This window comes from Nannizzia gypsea, genomic scaffold (genome assembly GCF_000150975.2).
Source record: "Nannizzia gypsea CBS 118893 supercont1.1 genomic scaffold, whole genome shotgun sequence".
Lineage (NCBI taxonomy): Eukaryota > Fungi > Ascomycota > Eurotiomycetes > Onygenales > Arthrodermataceae > Nannizzia > Nannizzia gypsea.
In genome coordinates, this window is record NW_003345201.1 from 4,546,104 (window position 1) to 4,565,285 (window position 19,182).

The following is a 19,182-nucleotide window of genomic DNA, read 5'->3' on the forward strand; positions in this document are numbered from 1 at the left end:
GCTTAATAGCTTGCAGCCAAATATACTAATAGTTTGGTGTTGATGAAAGCGTAATTTATATCAAGATGGTAACGGGTTTACGCGTAACTTTACCAAACTTACACCACTTTCGTCATGGTTAGTTAGGCAAACAGCTTTCTTATTTGAGAGCTTTCGAGCCAGCACAGAAACATCTTCAACTCCCTCCTTGCTTGTTATCACAGCCAGGCCACTCACGTTTCGCTAGCACCAGGAAGCATTACTCAAGAGGAGCCTGCTGGCCATGGATTTGGAGGGCAGCGACTCTCCATGGGGCGGTATATCTGAACACCATCCAAAATCCTCCACGCCGACGTTGCAACGACTTGAACTGACGGCTTTGACTGACAGATGTTCCCTCCCACTCCCAGGCCAATGATGGAAATGAGCCAGGTATGACCTTGTGTATCGCATTTAGACAGTCATCAGTCTAAATTGATCTGCGTTGCTGACTATTCCTAGCTAAAGAGACCCAGCCAGCCGCCCAGCAGTCGTCTACATCACTCTCCGTTCCTCAGACACCACCGGCCGCGCGAGGCCCCCGAGTACCCCGTAAGGTCAGCGCGCAGGTAGTCAAGTTAGAGCCTGCAGGAGACGTCCTTGATCCTCTTGGGCCTCTAGGCGAGACTGCCTCGTTCTCAGCTGCAGATGCCCAGACACAGGACCTGCGACCTGCGCCCCCGCGCAAGGAGTCGTTCACATCTCGGAATACCCGGCCTACCTCCTCGGCGTCGCAGACGTCTAGCGCAGCAGGCGTAACAACGCTGATGGAATCTGTCGATCTTGATGAAGACAGCCCTTCTGCGCGAGCGAAGGGCCCCCCGCCAGTCCAACCGGCACCCGCATCGTCAACCACCGATAAACGACAAAATCAAAGTATCAGCGTTGAGCAGGCTGCGAAGCCATCATTCTACATTACCGTTGGAGATCCACATAAAGTTGGAGATATTACTAGCAGTCATATAGTTTACCAAGTTAGGACGAAAGTAAGTGCATTTCTCTGCACCGGCTATACCCATGCATTCAAACATCTAATTAACGTTCCAATACAGACAACTTCAAAGGCATATGTTCGACCTGAATTTACAGTCACTAGACGATACAGAGACTTTCTATGGCTGTATAACTCATTACATTCCAACAACCCTGGAATCGTAGTGCCGCCTCCCCCTGAGAAGCAGGCAGTAGGGAGATTCGATACCAATTTCGTTGAGTCGAGAAGGGCGGCGTTGGAGCGTATGCTTAACAAAATTGCTGCCCATCCTACACTCCAGCATGATGGGGATCTCAAGATCTTCCTAGAGAGCGAGTCATTTACCATGGACGTGAAGAATAAAGAAAATCGCGAGCCTGATCTCGGGCAAAGTAAAGGAATGTTCAGCTCTCTGGGGATATCTGTTGGAGGCGGAGGCAAGTTTATAGAACATGACGACGTATGTTTAACGTCAACCTTTATCCACCGTTTGTTTTAATACTTACATTCTATCTAGTGGTTCCATGATCGAAAAATCTACCTGGACGCTCTTGAGACACAGCTCAGAGCCCTGCTAAAAGCTGTCGATACCGTTGTAGCCCAGCGCAAAAACCTTGCAGAAGCCGCCAGTGATTTTTCTACTTCTCTCCATTCTCTTGCAAGCGTTGAACTGTCTCCTGCCCTCTCTGGCCCCCTCGATGGCCTTGCCGAAGTCCAGCTTCGCATTCGTGAGCTCTACGAGCGTCAGGCGCAACAGGACGTCCTGACTCTTGGTATTACCATGGACGAATACATTCGACTCATCGGTAGTGTTAAGACGGCATTCACCCAGCGTCAGAAATCTTATCATTCATGGCATGCAGCGGAGTCCGACTTGCAGAAGAAGAAGAACACACGAGACAAACTGCTGAGGCAGGGCAAGTCACAGCAGGACCGGCTGAACCAAGCTCATGCGGAGGTTGCGGATGCAGAGAAAAGAGTTCACCAGTCAAGATTACTGTTTGAAGATTTGGGGAGAGTAATGCGGAATGAGCTGGAGAGATTTGAAAGGGAAAAAGTTGAAGATTTCAAGTCTGGAGTGGAAACCTTCTTGGAGAGTGCTGTTGAAGCTCAGAAGGAGGTTCGTACATTTACCAACATCTACATACATTTCTTTTTGGATATCATGCTAATTGGGTCACTTAGCTCATTGAACTATGGGAAACATTCCTTTTGCAGCTCGATGCCGATGAAGAGCCAGCTCCCGCTCACCTTACCATCGGCGCTCCCACCTCTGAAGACAATGGGCCAAACCCTCAGCACCCAGAAAGCAACAGTGCATCTAGAGACCAGGAAGAGGCCTAAAATATACAGGACCACTAGCATATCTTCTCACAGTTTGAATTAGGATGCTGATCTTGATACTATACCACTTTCCTATACTTTCTTATAAGAAAAGGCGCCTATCTTTCCACAGATCCTTTAATATCGTACCATCTTATTTCCTCTATGATGAGCCCTACAGTGTTTAAAACAGTTCCGGAAATGAATTATGCCTTACGCTACCACTTTCCTCGTTATTCTCCGCTTTGACTACCTAGGTAGTATACAAAAATTTTCTTACAGATGTGTATTGTTATCTAAGTATCGGGTGATAGGTGGCCAGGCTAATCAAATTGTAATGGCTCCCATATAGTTCAAACCTCAAGGTGACTTTCTATTACAATGCATTAAATGATAGCAGTTGAAGCAACCAAGAACCACTTGGCTCAAGAATATCGTGAATTGCTTCTCTTCCAAAGTGTATAGTATAGTACAATATCGTTCTCGCCCTGGTTCATGCCATGCCAGAAATAGGAGGTAGAATACAAAAAAGGCATATAAACAGCTCAACAATCTAACACCACCTCGTCGCACCCTATTTACTTCTTCTTCGACCCAGCAGATGGCTCTTCCTGGCCAAACGAGCTAATTAAATCCAACAAACTGTCCTCGTCCTCATCTTCGAATTCAGATTCCACGATCTCCTCCTTCTCAGGCGCCTTAGCCGTCTGTTTCGGTGCAGCCGCAGTTCCAGTCTCAGTAGCAGCAACAGCCTCGGCGGCAGCCACATCCTCCGCAGATACTTTCGTAGCAGAGTCCCATCCTCGTCCATACCTGCTTCTGAAAGCAGCTAATCGACCTGCCTCATCATCTTCAAGGTTTAGCAGCTTTTCACTGCTAGGGTTCCATAGCAATGCGTTGCGGGTGTCGCGTGTAGATCGGTAGACAGCTTGAGGCGATGTGGTTCGGTGGGTAAATGTGCTTCCATCAGAGAGAGCGATGAGCTGTGTGAATGTATATGGTCTCTTAGGACGGCGGAGAAGGGTTGCGTGTCTGCATTGAGTGCAGATGAATGTGGTTGATGATGAGGCGGCTTTTGAGCCCGCTCGGAGAACGGGGGCGTGGAAGGACATGGTTTTTTTGATGGTAGGTACCGTTTGCGAAGGATTGAGGGACTGAGCCCTGTCAATTGGGTGGGTTATGGCTTTTTAATGGTGGTTTTGTGAAATTTGGATGCAGTTGAAGATTTGATCGCGAAGATTGAAGCTGCTCATGATAATTTTTGATTACGTCAGCATGTTTTTCCTGTGCCCAGTAAAAGCTTCGTCATTTTTTTAATGCGATCAGGAACAAGGACGACGAGCATTTCAATACCTGGAGATGCACGAGGATGAGGGAGAGCAGCTGGACTAGTTGAACGATGCAATCGGATACTGGAAGGCGATTTTCACAGCTGGTTAATAGGGAAGATGCTCCCCTTCTCTCGGCCACGGTGCCAGAGACTCCTGATACTTCAAGCTCCCTATAACACTACCATAAGAACGAGCGCACCCTCACCATGCCATACCCTCTCTCGCAGATACTACGGGGGAATAGTACGAGCAATTGTATCGAAACATGTTGAGAGCATCTCCGATACCCTCAGCCCGGTCCTGCCACCGAACCTACGAAAGCGAGTCGATCAAGCGAAGGCCGAGATCACGCATAGAGCAAACAGCTCACATATACCGAATACCATCAAAACCAAGCCAATTGAACTAGAAGATGATGTCTCGACGGAAAGCCAGAGGGGGCTTGATGCTGAGACGAATATCCAGACTCAAGTCCGGCGGTTGATGAGACTGGTACCTCATCCAGTTGCGATAGTTACTTCGACGGATCCCAACTCTCCGTCCAATGCAGCATTCAGAGGAATGACGGTATCTTCATTCAACACGGTGACACTGAACCCAAAGCCAGTGATATCGTTTAATGTCAAGGTACCATCAGAGACGTACAACGCCATTCGTTCTTCTTCCCGGTTCCTCGTTCACCTTCTCTCTCCTACGGAGGCTATGGCAAGACTGGCGCTGGAGTTTTCGAAAGGATATGAAAACGTAGCTAAGAGAGGAGATGAGCAGCGTACTTCCTTCTTTCGATTCAGTGCGCCCAGTGATGTTGAAGCATCGCCTTCATTCGAAAGCGGGGAGCCGCCGCGTTTGGTGATAAATGGGGGGCAACCAGGAGAAGAGCTGGAAACACAGCTTTCTCATTTCCCGTTCATATTTGAGTGCCGGTGTCTACCACAAACCACGCGAGTTGGAGATCATGTGGTTGTATTCGGGACGGTGGTGAATGTCTTTTCTGACCAAGCTGTGAATGTGGACACTGTGCATGCGGCGAGAGAGCTGTGCCTTTCATATGCCGACACCAGGTTCTGGGAGATGGGTGAGGTCGTCGTACCTTCTTCCCTGTCAAAGTAACAAAGGGAATGAAGGCGTCTTTTCTGTATATTAGCGCTCATATTATTTGTACGGTGGTCTCGGTTGGCGTTCAAAGCACGTATTAGGTTGGTTATTACGGTAGAAGGTCTCCATACCATGTAGATATATTTCGGGACCTTTCAACATCTTTCCTACCAGCAACTACCCGTGAGAAGCGAGAATATAGAAAATAAAAGGAGTATAATATCAGTACATATGGTCAGGGTCAATGCTTAACTTTAGTCCAGCATTATCCTTGAAGAAACCGACCGTTGGGAGCGAGTACGACAACTATAGATAGTATCTGCTAATTAAACCAGTGCTACCTTACCTTCACACTATCGCCACCTGCTCATTACGCTTTAATGCGGAATAATGTTGACGGCTTGTCTGAGTAAAGCAGCGAGTATGTTTTGATAGAAGAAATAGCCGCGCCTCAGATCAATCAATCAGCCAACCAACAACAACCTATACGAAGGAGACGAAGAGAGCCTGGTGCAGAAGCCATAAAAGGCAGTTAGTCTCTTGCAAGGATTCCTTCCAACATTCTCCGTGACTGGTGGGTTCGCTGAAGATGGGCGGAATGGATGGAGTCCAACCTCAGGGATATTCACCAGGCCCATACCTGCAGTGCTACATCAGTACGTAAGTACTTGCCTCCCCCCCAATGCTGCTGGCATGTCAGCCGTCGATCGCCCAGAGATGACAAGGCGACATATGTGAGCAGGAGAAATAAATGTGAGCAGTCCCGAGCACTGCATCCGAGAGGCGGTATTTTTGTGGGGAGAACCCATGCAGGAGAAAATATACACCTCATCTCGAATCGATGGCCGTTATCGCAGCGCCTCCGCATGAGGGCAAAAGTGGCGTGTATATTATGCGGTCGCCCCGTATATGCCGCTCGTTGCTGGCTCTGGCGACCTGTGACCCTTGTCTACTTCTCCTGCTGTCACTCTGTACGACGTTTTGATATTCATCTTTTCGCTTTCACTTTCACTTTTCTCCCCTGTCACTGCTTGAGTATCTGCAGCTTAGATAAGCAGATCGTTAGTCCCACGTGACGCCGATCTGCCAAGGCGTCTAAGCTTTCTAGTTTTTCTTTAGGTCGCGGGGAGGAAGAGAAGAAGAAGCGTTGAAGGGCAGAGGAAGTCGGGCATTGAGGGCAGATAGAGAGAGAGAGAGCAAGAGGGCCGAGAGGACAGCAAGACAGGGTATAGCAAGGATTACTCGGGGCGAAGGCGTAGGGAGTAAGGCGTAAGGAGCGGGAAGCAGGCAGCAGGAGTATAGAGTGTATGTGCCTAGGCAGGAAGAGTCTCCCGGCACATCCGCCTTGCCTAGCCAAAACGTGAAGGAAGAAGCGGGAAGGGAAAGTGTGTCATCCTCCTGCAGCAAAAAGCCAGTCCGCGGAGAGAAAACAGCCAGAATAAGGCAGGCTGCTGCGTAGTTTCCAAAGCGCTCTCCAGCTAAAGCAACAAAACGGGCTTTCTTGCATCTCCGCGTCTCGCTCGCTTTTTTTTTATATCTCAGACTCTTTTTGATGTCGATAAAATAAGGTCTGCGGCTGTGATGACTAATCAAATAAACACACGCCATTGGTGTTACTCCTTAGTCAGCGCTTACCTCTTTTTCACCGCAAGCGCGCCGCCGAGAAAGTCAGAAGGAAAAAAAAGCATCTTGTGAAATCCGAAACGAGCGCTGGGCCAGCCTCTCTCACTCACTCGCTCACTGCTTTTTTTTCCTGTCTCCTTCGCTTTTCTTCTGACTCCTCTCCTCTGCTTTCTCGACTCTCGCTCTCTTCTCTCCTTTCCCGCTAAAGGATGGCCGGCTCTGTCTAAGGCACCCCCATCTGCCAATTACCCCCCGTCCCCCTCGATCATATCATCCTGACTCTGCCTCTTGGGCCGCAGGTGGCCTCGCAGCCCATTCCACTCTGGCTAACCCTCGCCAAGGTGGATTTGGGCTCTTCGACAGCACCTGGCGCCCGCGGATAGATAATCCATGGCGAGGAAGAATCACCACGGACAGCGCAGCGAGTCAGGCCGGACCTTGCCAGGGAAGAAGCTCGCCAAACAGAAATCCAATGGCCATCTGAATGGCCTTCCTAACGGACTTCACCAGGCCTCCAGCAATACTCCTCCCACTCCAACTACGACTCCTCCCACTACTTCTTCACCACCAGCAACTTCTATTTCTCCGCCTGTAGCTGCTGCTTCCACGCCTTCTCTCTCCTACGCCTCCGCTAAGACTCCGCAAAACCCCGATGGCCAGCTCGAAAACGGTTATGGCTCCTCGCATGGTATGGCCGGTATGACCAAGAAAGAAGCAAGCGGGCGTGGAAGTGGAAGTGGAAGTGCTCAGGTTAACGGAAGCAACGGTCACGCCATGGTTAGTAGTGGTGGTGGTAATGGTGGTAATGGTGGAGGAGATGCCGTCATGCCACCAAATGGCCACCCTACCTACTCAGCTGCGAACTGCATCCCGGCCGGAGACCGATTCGACGAACATTTCCCCCGTCGAGCCGATAGGACGGCTCCCGCCGTGAAAAAGGCCCATTCCTCCCGTAAAGGTGTCAATCCGTTGGTCCTTGCTTCGACGATCCTCAAAGCCTGTCCCACGTCAGATACAATCGCCATTCTCATTCTCCTTCTACAGCTCCCTCCCATCGTCTTGACCCTAGTTCAGTTTCTCTATGCTTCCATGACCTTCATGCTACCAGCTGGTGTCTCTACTGGAACCCTGACCTCGAATTTTGACATTTTCCAAGGACCGGCTGGAACTCCTTCGCTAAGTACAATGATTGCAATGGATGGGTTTTGCCTACTTGTATGGGGTTTGTTTATGTGGAATTGGGCAAAGAATTTCGCTATAGACCTCGCCCATGTTCAGGTAGCAATTGCTTTGGGCGCTGGAAGCTCTGGGGGCACCGGAGGTGTCAACACTTTTTGTGTCTCCATGGTGCTCATCGTACACCTCTTACGGAGCGAAGGGATACAGACATTTCTTCTTGGCCATTTGTTTTCAGCAAAACTCCTTTCTCCTGAAACAGTCGCAAAGTACTCTTATCTGATACCCGCAGAGTTTCGGCGTCAAGACAGTTCTTCACCTCCTAGTTGGATAGGAAGCCTCCTTGCAGTACACATCTTGGCTCAGGCTGGAACTGCCATGGCTCGACGGTCAATGGCCAAGAACCGGTCTTCTCCTCGAGCCAAAAGTAGTGAAAGGTCTGCTGCGGATACACCTGCTGCCGGAACATCGACATTACCTGATATCTCCTCTATTGAACCTTCAACTGCTTTATCCTCTGGCATTTCGTCGGAACCTGCACAGTCAAGTTCCAGTTTAAAAGATACAAAGGAACGGGTCTCCACTGCTAAAAAACGACGTCGTCAAGCCAACGAGGCGAGAAGGATACAACCTTTTTGGGCCGCTTTGGCTAGCACAAAATTTACTGTCACTAGAGAATATGAACGATCCCGGAATGGTAACTGGTACTCCCCTAATGTCCCTACTTCGGAAGAAGATTTGGATGGCGTATCGCCTGAAAACGCATTTATTTGGATTACTGGCGTGGATACCTCAAGCATTGAATTTGCTGCAAATGATTTCAATATCAGTGAAGACGCTGTTACTGAAGGTGCCGCTTATGGCGCTGCAGGGCCATTTTACGTTCGTGTCAACGGCGCACATTGGGCTCCTGTTACGCTTTCTAGGGTAACTGATTCATCCAAGGATCAACCTGTTGCTCACTGGAGAGGGGAGATTTCTGGATTAGCGCCAGACTGCACATATACCTGTAGCTTTGTGTGTGTCGATACAAACGAGGAAGTCTGTGTTGTGAGCGTCAAGACACCGTCAGCACCCGTCACAGACCAAGGTAAGTTGCCCATATCCTGCATTCCAACACTCTTTTTAGCCCGTCCTGCTAAACACAGCTGTAGTCATTACTCCTCCCGTCGCTTTGTCTCCGCAGCAATCTCTACGGCCTTCATCGCCATCAACAACCGTCAAGAACTCGATAGTTAATGCTGAAGCCAAGCTAAACGAACGCCGCTCCCGCCTTAAACGCTCTAGAAACAACCACAAACTTCATCTTTCCAAAGTCAAACGTGAGCTAGATGGCTTGACCCACAGACTATCGAGTGGTGGAGACGAAAGCCGCCAAAAGCAACGCTCCCTTCAGCTCGAACGGACCATCCGCCAAACTGAGGACGCAACTACTGCAATCGAAGCACAGCTTGAGAACCTTGAGAAATCATTCGGACCGGGTACTGAGCTAGAGGAATGGAATGCTCGAAAGGCCGTCATTGAAGCGGAGACGTCAAAGCTAAAGGCTCTCAAACAGGAAGTTGAGACTGCTAAATCCAATATGGCAAAAGCTGTCACAACTTCCGAAGCGGAGCTCGCGTCTACTGTACAAAAGAGAGAACGTCTTCAGAGCCGTCTTAACCGTCTAACTGCCCAGCACGAACGCATTATCTCCTCTACCAATGCTCAGGACCTAGCGGAACGTGAACAACAAGCCCAGATGCAAATGGCCCAGTCAGCCATGTACAACAGCTACTTGCCAGGAGCTTTTATCCCCAAGGTATGCTTCTAACCCTTTGCTTATCATGGAAGGGTAGAACACGAAAAAGTTAATACATCGACCAGGTTCCAGCAAGGTTTCGTCTGATCCCTGCATGTGGTGGTGACCCTAACCTCTTCATTGATGTTGAAATCTCAAGCGAGCCAGCGAGTAATATTCAAAACATATTCAGATCCGATCTGTATAGATTGAATTATAACCCGCTCACCTACAGTGGTATAGAGCAGAGTATACCCGTAGAGTTCGCAACCGAAACCAGCAATGGAGTCGAAATTGAAGTCGAAGTTCGCGAAAGCCTTCGAATTCATATGCAAATACTTACTCCGACCGGCGTACCGATTACGCCATGGTACGTCGAGCGAGCTGCAATCATCGAAGATGATCGGGCCATCATCACTGCTGGTGGGAGCATGGGGATGTATCGGTACGCGCCTAATGGGATGCGACAGTTCCTGCCATACGGGACGGGAGTTTCTTCCTCCCCGGCTCTGGCTTCGGTTCCTGTTCATGTCCCTGCGCCAGCACTGTCTCATATCCATGCTCATAATCCGGTTCACGGTCACGGTAATCAGGCTTCATACGTAGCTCCGAGACAAGGAGAGGTTATAGAGCAGTTACCAATTATATAATAAATAAGTTAATACTTTGGGCCTGTGCATTGTAAAGAATACGTATCTACGTTTCTATATGTATCCAATAAGCATCAAATCAGACTTGCATCCAAAAACCAACGACCAAAAGGGATTCTATTTATATACATCATCTAGCAGCGGAACCCATACTCTCGACAGCACCCTCCCTATCCCACGTACCAACCTCCAACTGCCTTACTCTTCTCTCAATATCCTGGACCTTTCCCCTGTTAACTCTCTTAGCAGCCTCCTGTGCTTCCCAAATCTTCCGATACTGCACCAACATCCATGTAGGCAAGGTATTTAGTTTCTTTGCAATTCTGTAGTCGTACAGCACTACATCTTCCTCGCATCGAGCAGCCGGACGCTGCTTGGCTTCAGACATGATCAACACGTCTAGATGGAGGTTTGAGAAATGGCCTGGGTTCGGGTCGTTTGGTGCCGGAGGTTCATTTGATAGCTTGTGGTAGACGCTGATTTGGTCTGGAAACATCATGGGCTGGATGTCGTATGTCAGTAAATAGGAGGCTGTTCAATTTTGTTTTGTGCATAGTGAATTAATTGAATGGGTATACGCACGAATTTATAGTCCACTTTAATGCTTTTTAGAATATAGCCGATGCTTGTGGAGCCCACGAGCTGAGACCATTCCTTGCTGTTTTCGGGGTCGTGATGAATGGCTATGTTGCGAGACCAATTTACTCGGCCTGTCTCTGCATAGCGGACGTACATTACATTATTCACATGGCCTGTGTCGTGTGTTAGTTTTCTTCTTTGGTAGGAATGAATATGAATGTGTAGGTATGCTTGCATACCCTATTTCCAGATAAGTGGACATGGAAACGCCGATTAGAAGCTCGTTTATACCACGGATAAAAAGTAAATGGTACATAGCTGGTGAAACCCAGCTACAATCGCATATGATCAAGGAAGAAATGGGTATCTTACCATAGAGTCCTAGAAAAGGTAACCGTAAATCAGTACAAAACCATACAGGCTCCAGTAGGGACGCATAGAAAGATAAAGAGAATAAAAATGATGTAGCAGTACTCACCATCTCTCCCCAGACAACATTATGCTTATGGAGGCCACAGTACTTCTCCCCGGTCAAGAATCCCTCGCTACCTGCAACTAACTCCCTCCAGTCCCGCGCTATCTCCTCCAGCACCCCTCCCGCAACAGGCACTAGATCCTGCCCCATGCCAAAGGCAATACATTTCCCAATACGTCTTTTCACACTTGAGAGCCATCGGGGATCGAGCTGGGTATTAGATTTAGATGCCGTTCTGTGGGTTGCATGGGAATGCGAATGGGAGTGAGAGGCTCGGGACAGAGCAGGGATAGAGCATCGACTGGCGGGAGCTATGCTTGGTACGCTGCTGACAAACGACGAACTGAGAGCGTTGCGAGCGAGAAGTGTCTTTCGCAGCAGGTTCGTAGGTGAAGACATGTCGGGCTCCCTTGCTTCTATGCGCTCTACAGTCTGTTACAAGCAATCAATCGCTCGCTTCTCGTCTGTTTTGTTCTTATCTTGGTTCGTTTCTTTAACGTCGGTTTTGGATTTGCCGGCCCTCGGCTTTACGGGCCGGAGTTTGGGGTAGGCACGTGACTTGGCGTTTGGCCCGCGGTGGGTTTTTGGTTGTTGACGCTGGGAAGACGAAGACGACGAGGGATGGAGACTGGACAACGAGAAAAAGAAGGGAGACTAAGACGCGGAAGACGAGACGAAGGATTAGGTTGGACGCAAGGATAGCGGTAGCAGGCTTATGCAAGGCCGGACGCTAGCATAGGCTTACTTTCAACGTCAGTTGTCGCAGCAAGACCTACTGGGGGCAGGATGAGCTCGTTAAGACACCAGGTGGTGAAGGTCTATAAAGGTGAGCTGCAAGCGGATTTAGGGGGTTGTGCGAGTGTTATAAAGGCTGATGTGGTGTGCTGGAATAGAGCTTCTCTTCCTTGGTCGAGATTATCCTCTTGGATACGCATATTTCCGAGAACGGCTGCACCGGGCGTTTGCCAGCCAGTCGCACATCACGGACGAAGCTGAGATCAAAAAGGGCATAGAAAGAGCCGAGTTTGTGAAGAAAGGTGCGTTGAAGCTGGCTCTATTTTCTTCATGTTCTTTCTAACAGGATAATAATCATAGAAGTCGAAGCATTGTAAGTGACTCAAGCAAATTATAATACTCCGCATATAGTCCCAAGATCGTTAGACGTACATACAATGGAACCTCCCACCTCACCGATATACTCCTATTCACCCGGGGAAAATGGTCAAGGAAAGGACCAAAAAAACACATAAAAACAAAAGAGAAAAACCACTCCTGACGTCTATTTGTGATATACACCCCGTTGAACCTCAGCATATTTTTTTTGTCGTTCCAGATACCCCATCCCATGTGTTTCCGTTTCCGTTCATAGCGCCCCGTTTTGAGCTGGTGATAGAGAGAGAAAAAAAAAGAAGACAAAAGCAATAAGAAGCGTTGCTGTGCTAACCTGCTGCGTGCAGATATTACCTGAAACGGTACCGGACGCTGAAGAAGCGTTACCAAACGCCGAGCAACTGAGCGTTGAAGTTGGAAGTTAAAGTCGGAAGTCCAGGCCGACGGTGTTGAGGGAGGTGATTTTTTACACTTTTTTTTTCTTTCTGATCCGGGTGGGAGGTATAAGAAAAAAAAAAGAGAAAACGGTAGAGAAAAGAGAAGAAGAACGAGGAGAAGGAGATAGGGCTACTTCTTTCGCCCCCACCAGGCACCGACTTCCAGGCACTCACCGCTGGCGACGCCTCCCTTCTGCATCAGATCGGTGGTCATGCCAGTCCACCAGCGATCCCACTCTGCCTGGCCCTTGCCGCTGGCTTCCATGAGCAAGGGCTCCATGCTCTCGATCAGCTGCACGACGGTAAGCAGGGTTGTCTGACGCAGGGCCATCTGGTCGGCCGTCAGGGGTTTGCCGTTCTGTTTCTGCTCCCATTTTACTTCCCCGAGCGGGATGGCAACCCGCCTGCTGCCGGAACTCTGAAACGAGTCAGCCTCCGACGAGAAGGCGAGCCCGATAGTGGCACAGGGCATGGTGTTGAGCCTGCGAGCGTCAAAGGCCTTTTGGATCCAGGTGTTGTAGTCGTTTAGATATTTGTTCTGGGCGTTCGTGAAGGGAGTGGCGGACGAGATGGTGTATGTACCGGTAATCTCAGCCTGTTCCTGGTACTCTTCGGACAGCTTCCCGGGAGCCACGGGCGGGTTAGGCAGCAGCGTCCTGTAGACCATATCAGAATCCCACATTTCCAGCACGCCACCTGATTTGAGCACCCGCAACGGCTCCGACAACGTCCCGTCCGCTTTGAGATCCGACGTGGGCCCACAGAGCGAGACATCCTTGATAAAAACGAAATCAAAGCTCTCGTCAGCAAACGGCAGGGCGGCGTTTTTCCGTAGGTCATGTTTTTTGAACTGCCAGTCGATGCCTTGCTTCTGCTGCAGCTCCGGCGCCAGGCTGATGATGTCCAGCCCCGTAAAGGAGATATCTGCCTGTCCGCGGTTGGCAAAGTACTCATGGCACGCACTCGTCCACAGGCCGGAGCCACAGCCCAGCTCCAGCACCTTTTTGGGCGGGTTATCCGCGGTAGTAGGGGAGCAGAACGGCCCGCCCCAGACGGTCATGATGATGAGGGAGTGCAGAGACTGGCGGTGGATCTCGGGCACGTCGCAGGGCAGCGGATAGGTGCTATCCGGATCGCGAAAGTAGGTCCGTCCATTCTGCTTGCCGAGCGGGTATGTGGTGTAATCTGTGTTGGGAGTGGGAGAGGAGGCCGAGCCGCCGCCAGCAGGGACCGGATCTATCGCTGGTATCGACATCATAGGTGCGTGAGGGAGGAAGACATGTTTGAAGTCGACGGCCGAGACAAGAGTGGGCGGAGTATACTGGTAGTGATGGTTGTAGTTGTAGTGCTTTACCTCGCCGCTGCTGCTGTAGTTGTTGTAGTAGTTCGTGGAGGAGGAAGTGTTATTATTATTATTGCTGGTGTTATTGCTGCTGCTGCCGCCGCTGGTGTTCGAGCCGCCTCCCGCAGGGGGAACAGCCATACTATTTAGTTTTTTTTTTTTTGCGTTAAAGTTAAAGGCAACCCTGGGGCAAGAAAAAAAAAGGAGGCAAGGGAAGCGAAGGGAGGGAAGAAAATAACGCCTGCAGGGGGACTCTTTGACCTGTCAGTCTACCTGTCAGTCGGTCAGCCGGTCAGGCAGTCTTCTTCTTGCTCGCCTTCTGCTTCGTATCTCCTCGATCCCTGGTGGGACGGGGCGGCTGTTTGCTCGCTCTTTGAAGCAGCAGTGAATATGTAATAGCCGGACTTCAGGGGTCAAGTTAATATGACGATGGAGTTGAGGAAAGTCGGTCAGACGGCCAGACAGGCAAGGAGACAGAGATGAGACAAGAGCGAGGATGAGGGAGAGGAGAGATTCAGGAGAGCGCTCGGGCAGACAGTCAGAGATATAGTTGAAGGGATACGGGTATATATTGAGTATTTATATTGTGTTATGGAGATGAGACGACTTAGGCTCCTTATATATATATCTTTATATATCTTCATCCACCCACGTCTCTCCCACCGAAAGTTATATATACAACTAAACTACTCCGTACGGATCAGCTAGTCGACTTATTGACCACCGCCAGCCGCTCTTCTCTTGCATGTTTACCAGTCGCATAACTCGGTTTCGAGGCGTGGGCGGCCTAGTCACCGTCAACTGTCACTAGTTGCGGCCATCCTGTGGTATTCACAATATGTATTATTCACGACTGCAGGTCTGCCACAGGCCTCGGATATTCTTCTGCTCTCTGTGCCACGGTAGAATCTCGAGCCATTCAGAGTAGAAGTAGAAGTTGAAGTAAAAGTAGAAGTAGTAGAAGTAGTAGTAGAAGAAGAACAGAGAAGCTGCTTCACTCTGGCCGCTGCCTTTGATCCTTCTGCTGCCTGCTCTGTCAACCAGAGACTGCCATGTCTTCTTCCACAGCCAACTCCAGGCTGAAACTCCCTCTGGCTCCTGCTGTCTTCAACCCTTCAAAGTGAAGACTCCAAGACAGCAACTGGTTCGTAGATAGAGACAAGACAGAGAGACAGAGAGACTCTTCCGTCACTGTCCACGGCCGTCTCCCACACATTCACTACTCTGCATATATAGACCTGCCGCCTCCTACCGTCTATACATCTTATCCACTCCACTCCATCACCTTTTCTACCCTCGTCTTCCAATCTTTCATCTCTTTATATCTTCATCTTCTTCGTCTTCGTCTTTTCTCTGCCTTTCCCCGGCGATGTCAGGTGACTCCACGTGACCAACTCCCACCTTCGACCTTTTCAAGGCAAAAAAACAACCAAAAAGAACGAAAGAAAAGAAGAAGACGAAGAAGAAGAAGAAAAGCATCGAGTGAGTCGAACAGTCAAAAGAAAAAAAGGACAAGAAAGAACAAAGACAGACATATGTAAGCGTTTGCAGGCCTTCCCTCCGTGTTCCCTCTCTGCTGCTGCTCGCCGTTCTGACCAAGCCCATCCATCCTAGCAGCCAACTCGCTCGAGACTCCCTTGCTGCGGCTGTGCCTTCGGACTTCGACAGACACGAGACGGACCACAAAACAAGACAAAGATAGAGAGATAGAAAGACGGACAGACGGAGAGTTCAGGAGTGAGAGAGGATCTAGCGCATAAAAGAAGCGTGCACGAGAAGGGCGGTTTTGACGGTTGGCCGCAAGCTGCTTTTCCTGCCCGTGGAGGTTCCGCTCTCTGGGCCCTCATGTTGAAGAGACGAAGACCGCAAGCTCGAATTCCTGCCACGCCGCCAGCTGCCCCGTCGCCCGCCTCTCTGCCCGGACTCCCGTTGCTACGCCAGCTACGCCTCTCGCCGTCCGACAGAACACATCCACGGTCTCGTCTGCCTCGTTAAATGGCAGATGGTCCCTACCGGTTCCAGCCTGGGGCCGGGCAGTTTTACTTCCAGAACCAAACTCAACAGCAGCAGCAGACCCAGCAACAACAGACCCAACAGCAACACCAACAAGCCTCGCACCACCACCAAGCACACCAACGTCACCTTGTAAGAAACGGGACCAGCTCGCCCACCGGTAGACTAAAGTTCAATCCGGACACACCGTCACCGTCGCGCTCTCCTCCGATAAACCAGTCTCCAGGTGTCACCTCGTTCGGCATGTACTCCCAAGGCCACCAGGGCCAACCGGTCATGCTTAACGGCGCCCAGGGACACCAACGGTTTGGCATGCCCATGCAGAAGTTTCAGCATCCTGGCCAGCACCCGCAGCATCCCCAACAGCAGTCGCAGCAGCAGCAACAACAACAGCAGCAGCAACAGCAACAGCAACAACACCACGCTCCTCACTCGCAATCCAACTCTGTTCTCTCGCACCAGCAACATAGCTACTCCGTCGGTGCTCTCTCCAACGCGGCTGCTCAGCATTTTACTCCGTCACACCTGCAGAACGGCGCCTCCGCCAACATCGAAGACGACGTCGACGAACCCATGAACGAGCACTGGCAGCAGCAGCTACAGCTCGCCGCAGAGTCTAGACAGGCCAATTCCCCACACTACTATGCCAGATCAGTTGCCCAGCAGACCAAGGGTATCCAGCTCTCCTCCCACCAAAACGATTCAAACGAAAACGGCACCGAAGAGCGTAATCGCGCTGTAGCCGTAAAGGAGACCCGCAGACAGGACTGGATGGCCATTGACTTCGGTGGCCAAGGTCTTCGCGCTCTCTCCGATGGCCTCTTCCACTATGCTTTCCTCGACAAGCTCTATCTCAACCACAACAAGCTCAAGACCCTTCCTCGCAAAATCGGCCAGCTCAAGAATCTCACCCACCTGGACGTCTCCAGCAACGAGCTTACGGAGATCCCTGAAGAAATTGGCATGCTCACTAACCTGAAGCGGTTCCTGCTTTTCGATAATAACCTACAAACCCTTCCTTTTGAGATGGGCTACCTCTGCGAACTTGAAACCCTCGGCGTAGAGGGGAACCCGCTAAACGATGTACTCAAGTCACGCATCATGCAGGAGGGAACAAAGGCGCTTATCAAGTATCTCAAGGAAGAGACGCCAGGTATGACCTTTTTTCCCACTTTACTATTAACACATGAAATAATATTTTCATTGTTTACTAATTGCATGTAGTACCAATGCCCCCGTCTGACCGAGACTGGGTTGTTTTGGACGAAAGCGGCCGCGGCTCGTCGAAGAACCCGCATGACAAGTTTACTGTGCTTACGTACAACACCCTTTGCGACAGATACGCCACGCACCAGCAGTACGGATACGCTCCATCAAAAGCACTCGCCTGGGAACTGCGTCGTGACCTTCTCCTCAGTGAAATCAGAGGCCAGGACGCCGACATTGTTTGTCTGCAGGAAGTCGACCAGGGCAGCTATCATGGCTTCTTCAGAGAACAGCTGGCATACAACGACTACAAGGGCGTATACTGGCCAAAGGGTCGCGCCCAAGGTATGAACGAGGAAGAAGCCAAGGTCGTCGACGGGTGCGCAACCTTCTTCAAGGGAAGCAAGTTCATCCTCCTTGAGAAAGCGATGATTCACTTTGGCCAAACCGCTGTACGACGGCCCGACGCAAAAGGCCAGGACGACATCTATAATCGGCTATGGCAAAAGGACAACATTGCCGTGGTCGTCTACCTCGAGAACCGCATGTCTGGAGAGCGTATCATAGTAGTCAACGCGCACATCTACTGGGATCCTGCATATAAAGACGTCAAGCTCGTCCAATCCGCCATCATGATGGAAGAAGTCACACAGTTGGCCGAGAAGTTCATCAAGATACCTGCATGCACGGATAAGACGGCGTTCCGCTTCTCCGAACCAGAGGACGAGACGAACAACAACGAAAACGCCAGCCCACCAACGCCTGTCGAGCCCTCTCCGTCCGTCGAATACAGCAGCCCATCCCAGATCCCAACCCTGGTATGCGGTGACTTTAACTCACGCCCTTCCTCCGCGGTCTACAACCTTCTCGCCCACGGCCGCCTCGAGGAAGAACATCCTGATCTCCGCAATCGACTATACGGCAACCTCACCCGCCAAGGCATGACGCATCCCTTCACCCTCAAGTCAGCATACTCTGCCATTGGCGAGCTCTCCTTCACCAACTACACGCCAGGCTTCACCGATGTCATCGACTACATCTGGTATTCCTCTAACCTGCTTCAAGTCACCGGACTACTCGGAGAAGTGGACAAGGAGTATCTGCAACGTGTGCCCGGCTTCCCCAACTACCACTTCCCCAGTGATCATCTGGCGTTGATGGCGGAGTTTTCTGTCAAGAACAAGAAAGGGAAAGTAGTCGAGGTCGACTTTGGGCCTCAACGAGAGCGTGACAAGGACCGATCCCGTGGATAGGATGGCGTCGAGGCCGAGTGAAACAGAGTGAGAAGAGGAGGCACAGCGCAAATGTTCCCTGAGATGGTTTCTTCTTTTTGTTTTCTACTCTTTTCTTTCAATTTTTTGGGGTGAGGGAAGGATTGTGTGCAAAGCTATATCTTTTCAACGGATGGAGCTAGGGTGCTTAAGTCGTTTGGTCCTTTTTCTTTTCTGCGTCTCTTCTTGTTCTCCCTTCCCCTGCTCATCATCATCATCATATCATCTCACTCTTATTTCGGAATCTCTGCCGTCGTTCTCGCTCCCCTCCCCTTTTCATCCCATCTCTGGCCCTCCTTCTTCCTCTCTTACTCTGTAACTCATCCTCATCCCGTCGTTCCTCTTGCATCGCTGTATTCTCTTACTCCCTTCTTTTCCTCTTGCTGTTCACGTCTCTCACGCATTGTTCGCTTCCTCGGGTCTCTCTGCTCTTGGAAACCATTGTCCATTGTTTGCTTCTTCCTCTTTATCCTTGACACGGCGTGGTGATATTGCTGTACCTTGTTTTCCTATCTTGCCTTCCCTTCGATTGCTCTGTCTTCATTTTACTCCTTTTTCCTCTTCTCCCTTTTTTGTCTTGTCCTCTCCTTGCCAACTATCCTCATAGCTGGCTAGCTGGTCTGTCTGTTTTTTTTCCAATCCAAGTCCAAAAGAGGGTTGTATAATCGCCTTTCTTCTTCATTCTATCTTACCTTACCTTTGGCCCCTTACCTCCCTACCTACTTGCCGCTTCTTCTCTTCCTCTTTTTTTATTTTTCCTTCTCTGTTTTATCTCATGAA

At 50.2% G+C, this 19,182-nt stretch overlaps 8 protein-coding genes across 8 annotated transcripts; 5 read left to right on the top strand and 3 right to left on the bottom strand.

The window, feature by feature from the left end:
* Positions 1–262: 262 nt before the first annotated feature.
* On the top strand, positions 263–2,335 carry MGYG_01668 (vacuolar protein sorting-associated protein vps5; the record flags this gene model as incomplete). Its single annotated transcript, XM_003177550.1, has 6 exons — positions 263–296; positions 370–411; positions 481–1,004; positions 1,071–1,451; positions 1,509–2,111; positions 2,177–2,335. 6 exons carry the CDS (start codon positions 263–265, stop codon positions 2,333–2,335), a joined length of 1,743 nt encoding a protein of 580 aa, XP_003177598.1.
* A 557-nt stretch (positions 2,336–2,892) lies between these two features.
* MGYG_01669 (mitochondrial 54S ribosomal protein YmL36) lies at positions 2,893–3,426 on the bottom strand (the record flags this gene model as incomplete). The annotated part of the gene is made up of 1 exon (XM_003177551.1): positions 2,893–3,426. The coding sequence occupies one exon, from the start codon at positions 3,424–3,426 to the stop codon at positions 2,893–2,895; it is 534 nt and encodes a 177-aa protein (XP_003177599.1).
* A 336-nt stretch (positions 3,427–3,762) lies between these two features.
* Positions 3,763–4,755, top strand: MGYG_01670 (hypothetical protein; the record flags this gene model as incomplete). Its single annotated transcript, XM_003177552.1, has 1 exon — positions 3,763–4,755. One exon carries the CDS (start codon positions 3,763–3,765, stop codon positions 4,753–4,755), a length of 993 nt encoding a protein of 330 aa, XP_003177600.1.
* Positions 4,756–6,753: 1,998 nt separating this feature from the next.
* On the top strand, positions 6,754–9,969 carry MGYG_01671 (AcrB protein; the record flags this gene model as incomplete). Its single annotated transcript, XM_003177553.1, has 3 exons — positions 6,754–8,629; positions 8,694–9,340; positions 9,406–9,969. The coding sequence occupies 3 exons, from the start codon at positions 6,754–6,756 to the stop codon at positions 9,967–9,969; spliced, it is 3,087 nt and encodes a 1,028-aa protein (XP_003177601.1).
* Positions 9,970–10,099: 130 nt separating this feature from the next.
* MGYG_01672 (hypothetical protein) lies at positions 10,100–11,422 on the bottom strand (the record flags this gene model as incomplete). Its single annotated transcript, XM_003177554.1, has 3 exons — positions 10,100–10,471; positions 10,552–10,721; positions 10,921–11,422. The coding sequence occupies 3 exons, from the start codon at positions 11,420–11,422 to the stop codon at positions 10,100–10,102; spliced, it is 1,044 nt and encodes a 347-aa protein (XP_003177602.1).
* Positions 11,423–11,809: 387 nt separating this feature from the next.
* On the top strand, positions 11,810–12,135 carry MGYG_01673 (NADH-ubiquinone oxidoreductase complex 1/LYR family protein; the record flags this gene model as incomplete). Its single annotated transcript, XM_003177555.1, has 3 exons — positions 11,810–11,849; positions 11,917–12,060; positions 12,119–12,135. 3 exons carry the CDS (start codon positions 11,810–11,812, stop codon positions 12,133–12,135), a joined length of 201 nt encoding a protein of 66 aa, XP_003177603.1.
* Positions 12,136–12,700: 565 nt separating this feature from the next.
* Positions 12,701–14,053, bottom strand: MGYG_01674 (SAM binding domain-containing protein containing protein; the record flags this gene model as incomplete). The annotated part of the gene is made up of 1 exon (XM_003177556.1): positions 12,701–14,053. The coding sequence occupies one exon, from the start codon at positions 14,051–14,053 to the stop codon at positions 12,701–12,703; it is 1,353 nt and encodes a 450-aa protein (XP_003177604.1).
* A 1,854-nt stretch (positions 14,054–15,907) lies between these two features.
* Positions 15,908–18,384, top strand: MGYG_01675 (glucose-repressible alcohol dehydrogenase transcriptional effector protein; the record flags this gene model as incomplete). The annotated part of the gene is made up of 2 exons (XM_003177557.1): positions 15,908–17,078; positions 17,150–18,384. 2 exons carry the CDS (start codon positions 15,908–15,910, stop codon positions 18,382–18,384), a joined length of 2,406 nt encoding a protein of 801 aa, XP_003177605.1.
* Between the last annotated feature and the right edge of the window lie 798 nt (positions 18,385–19,182).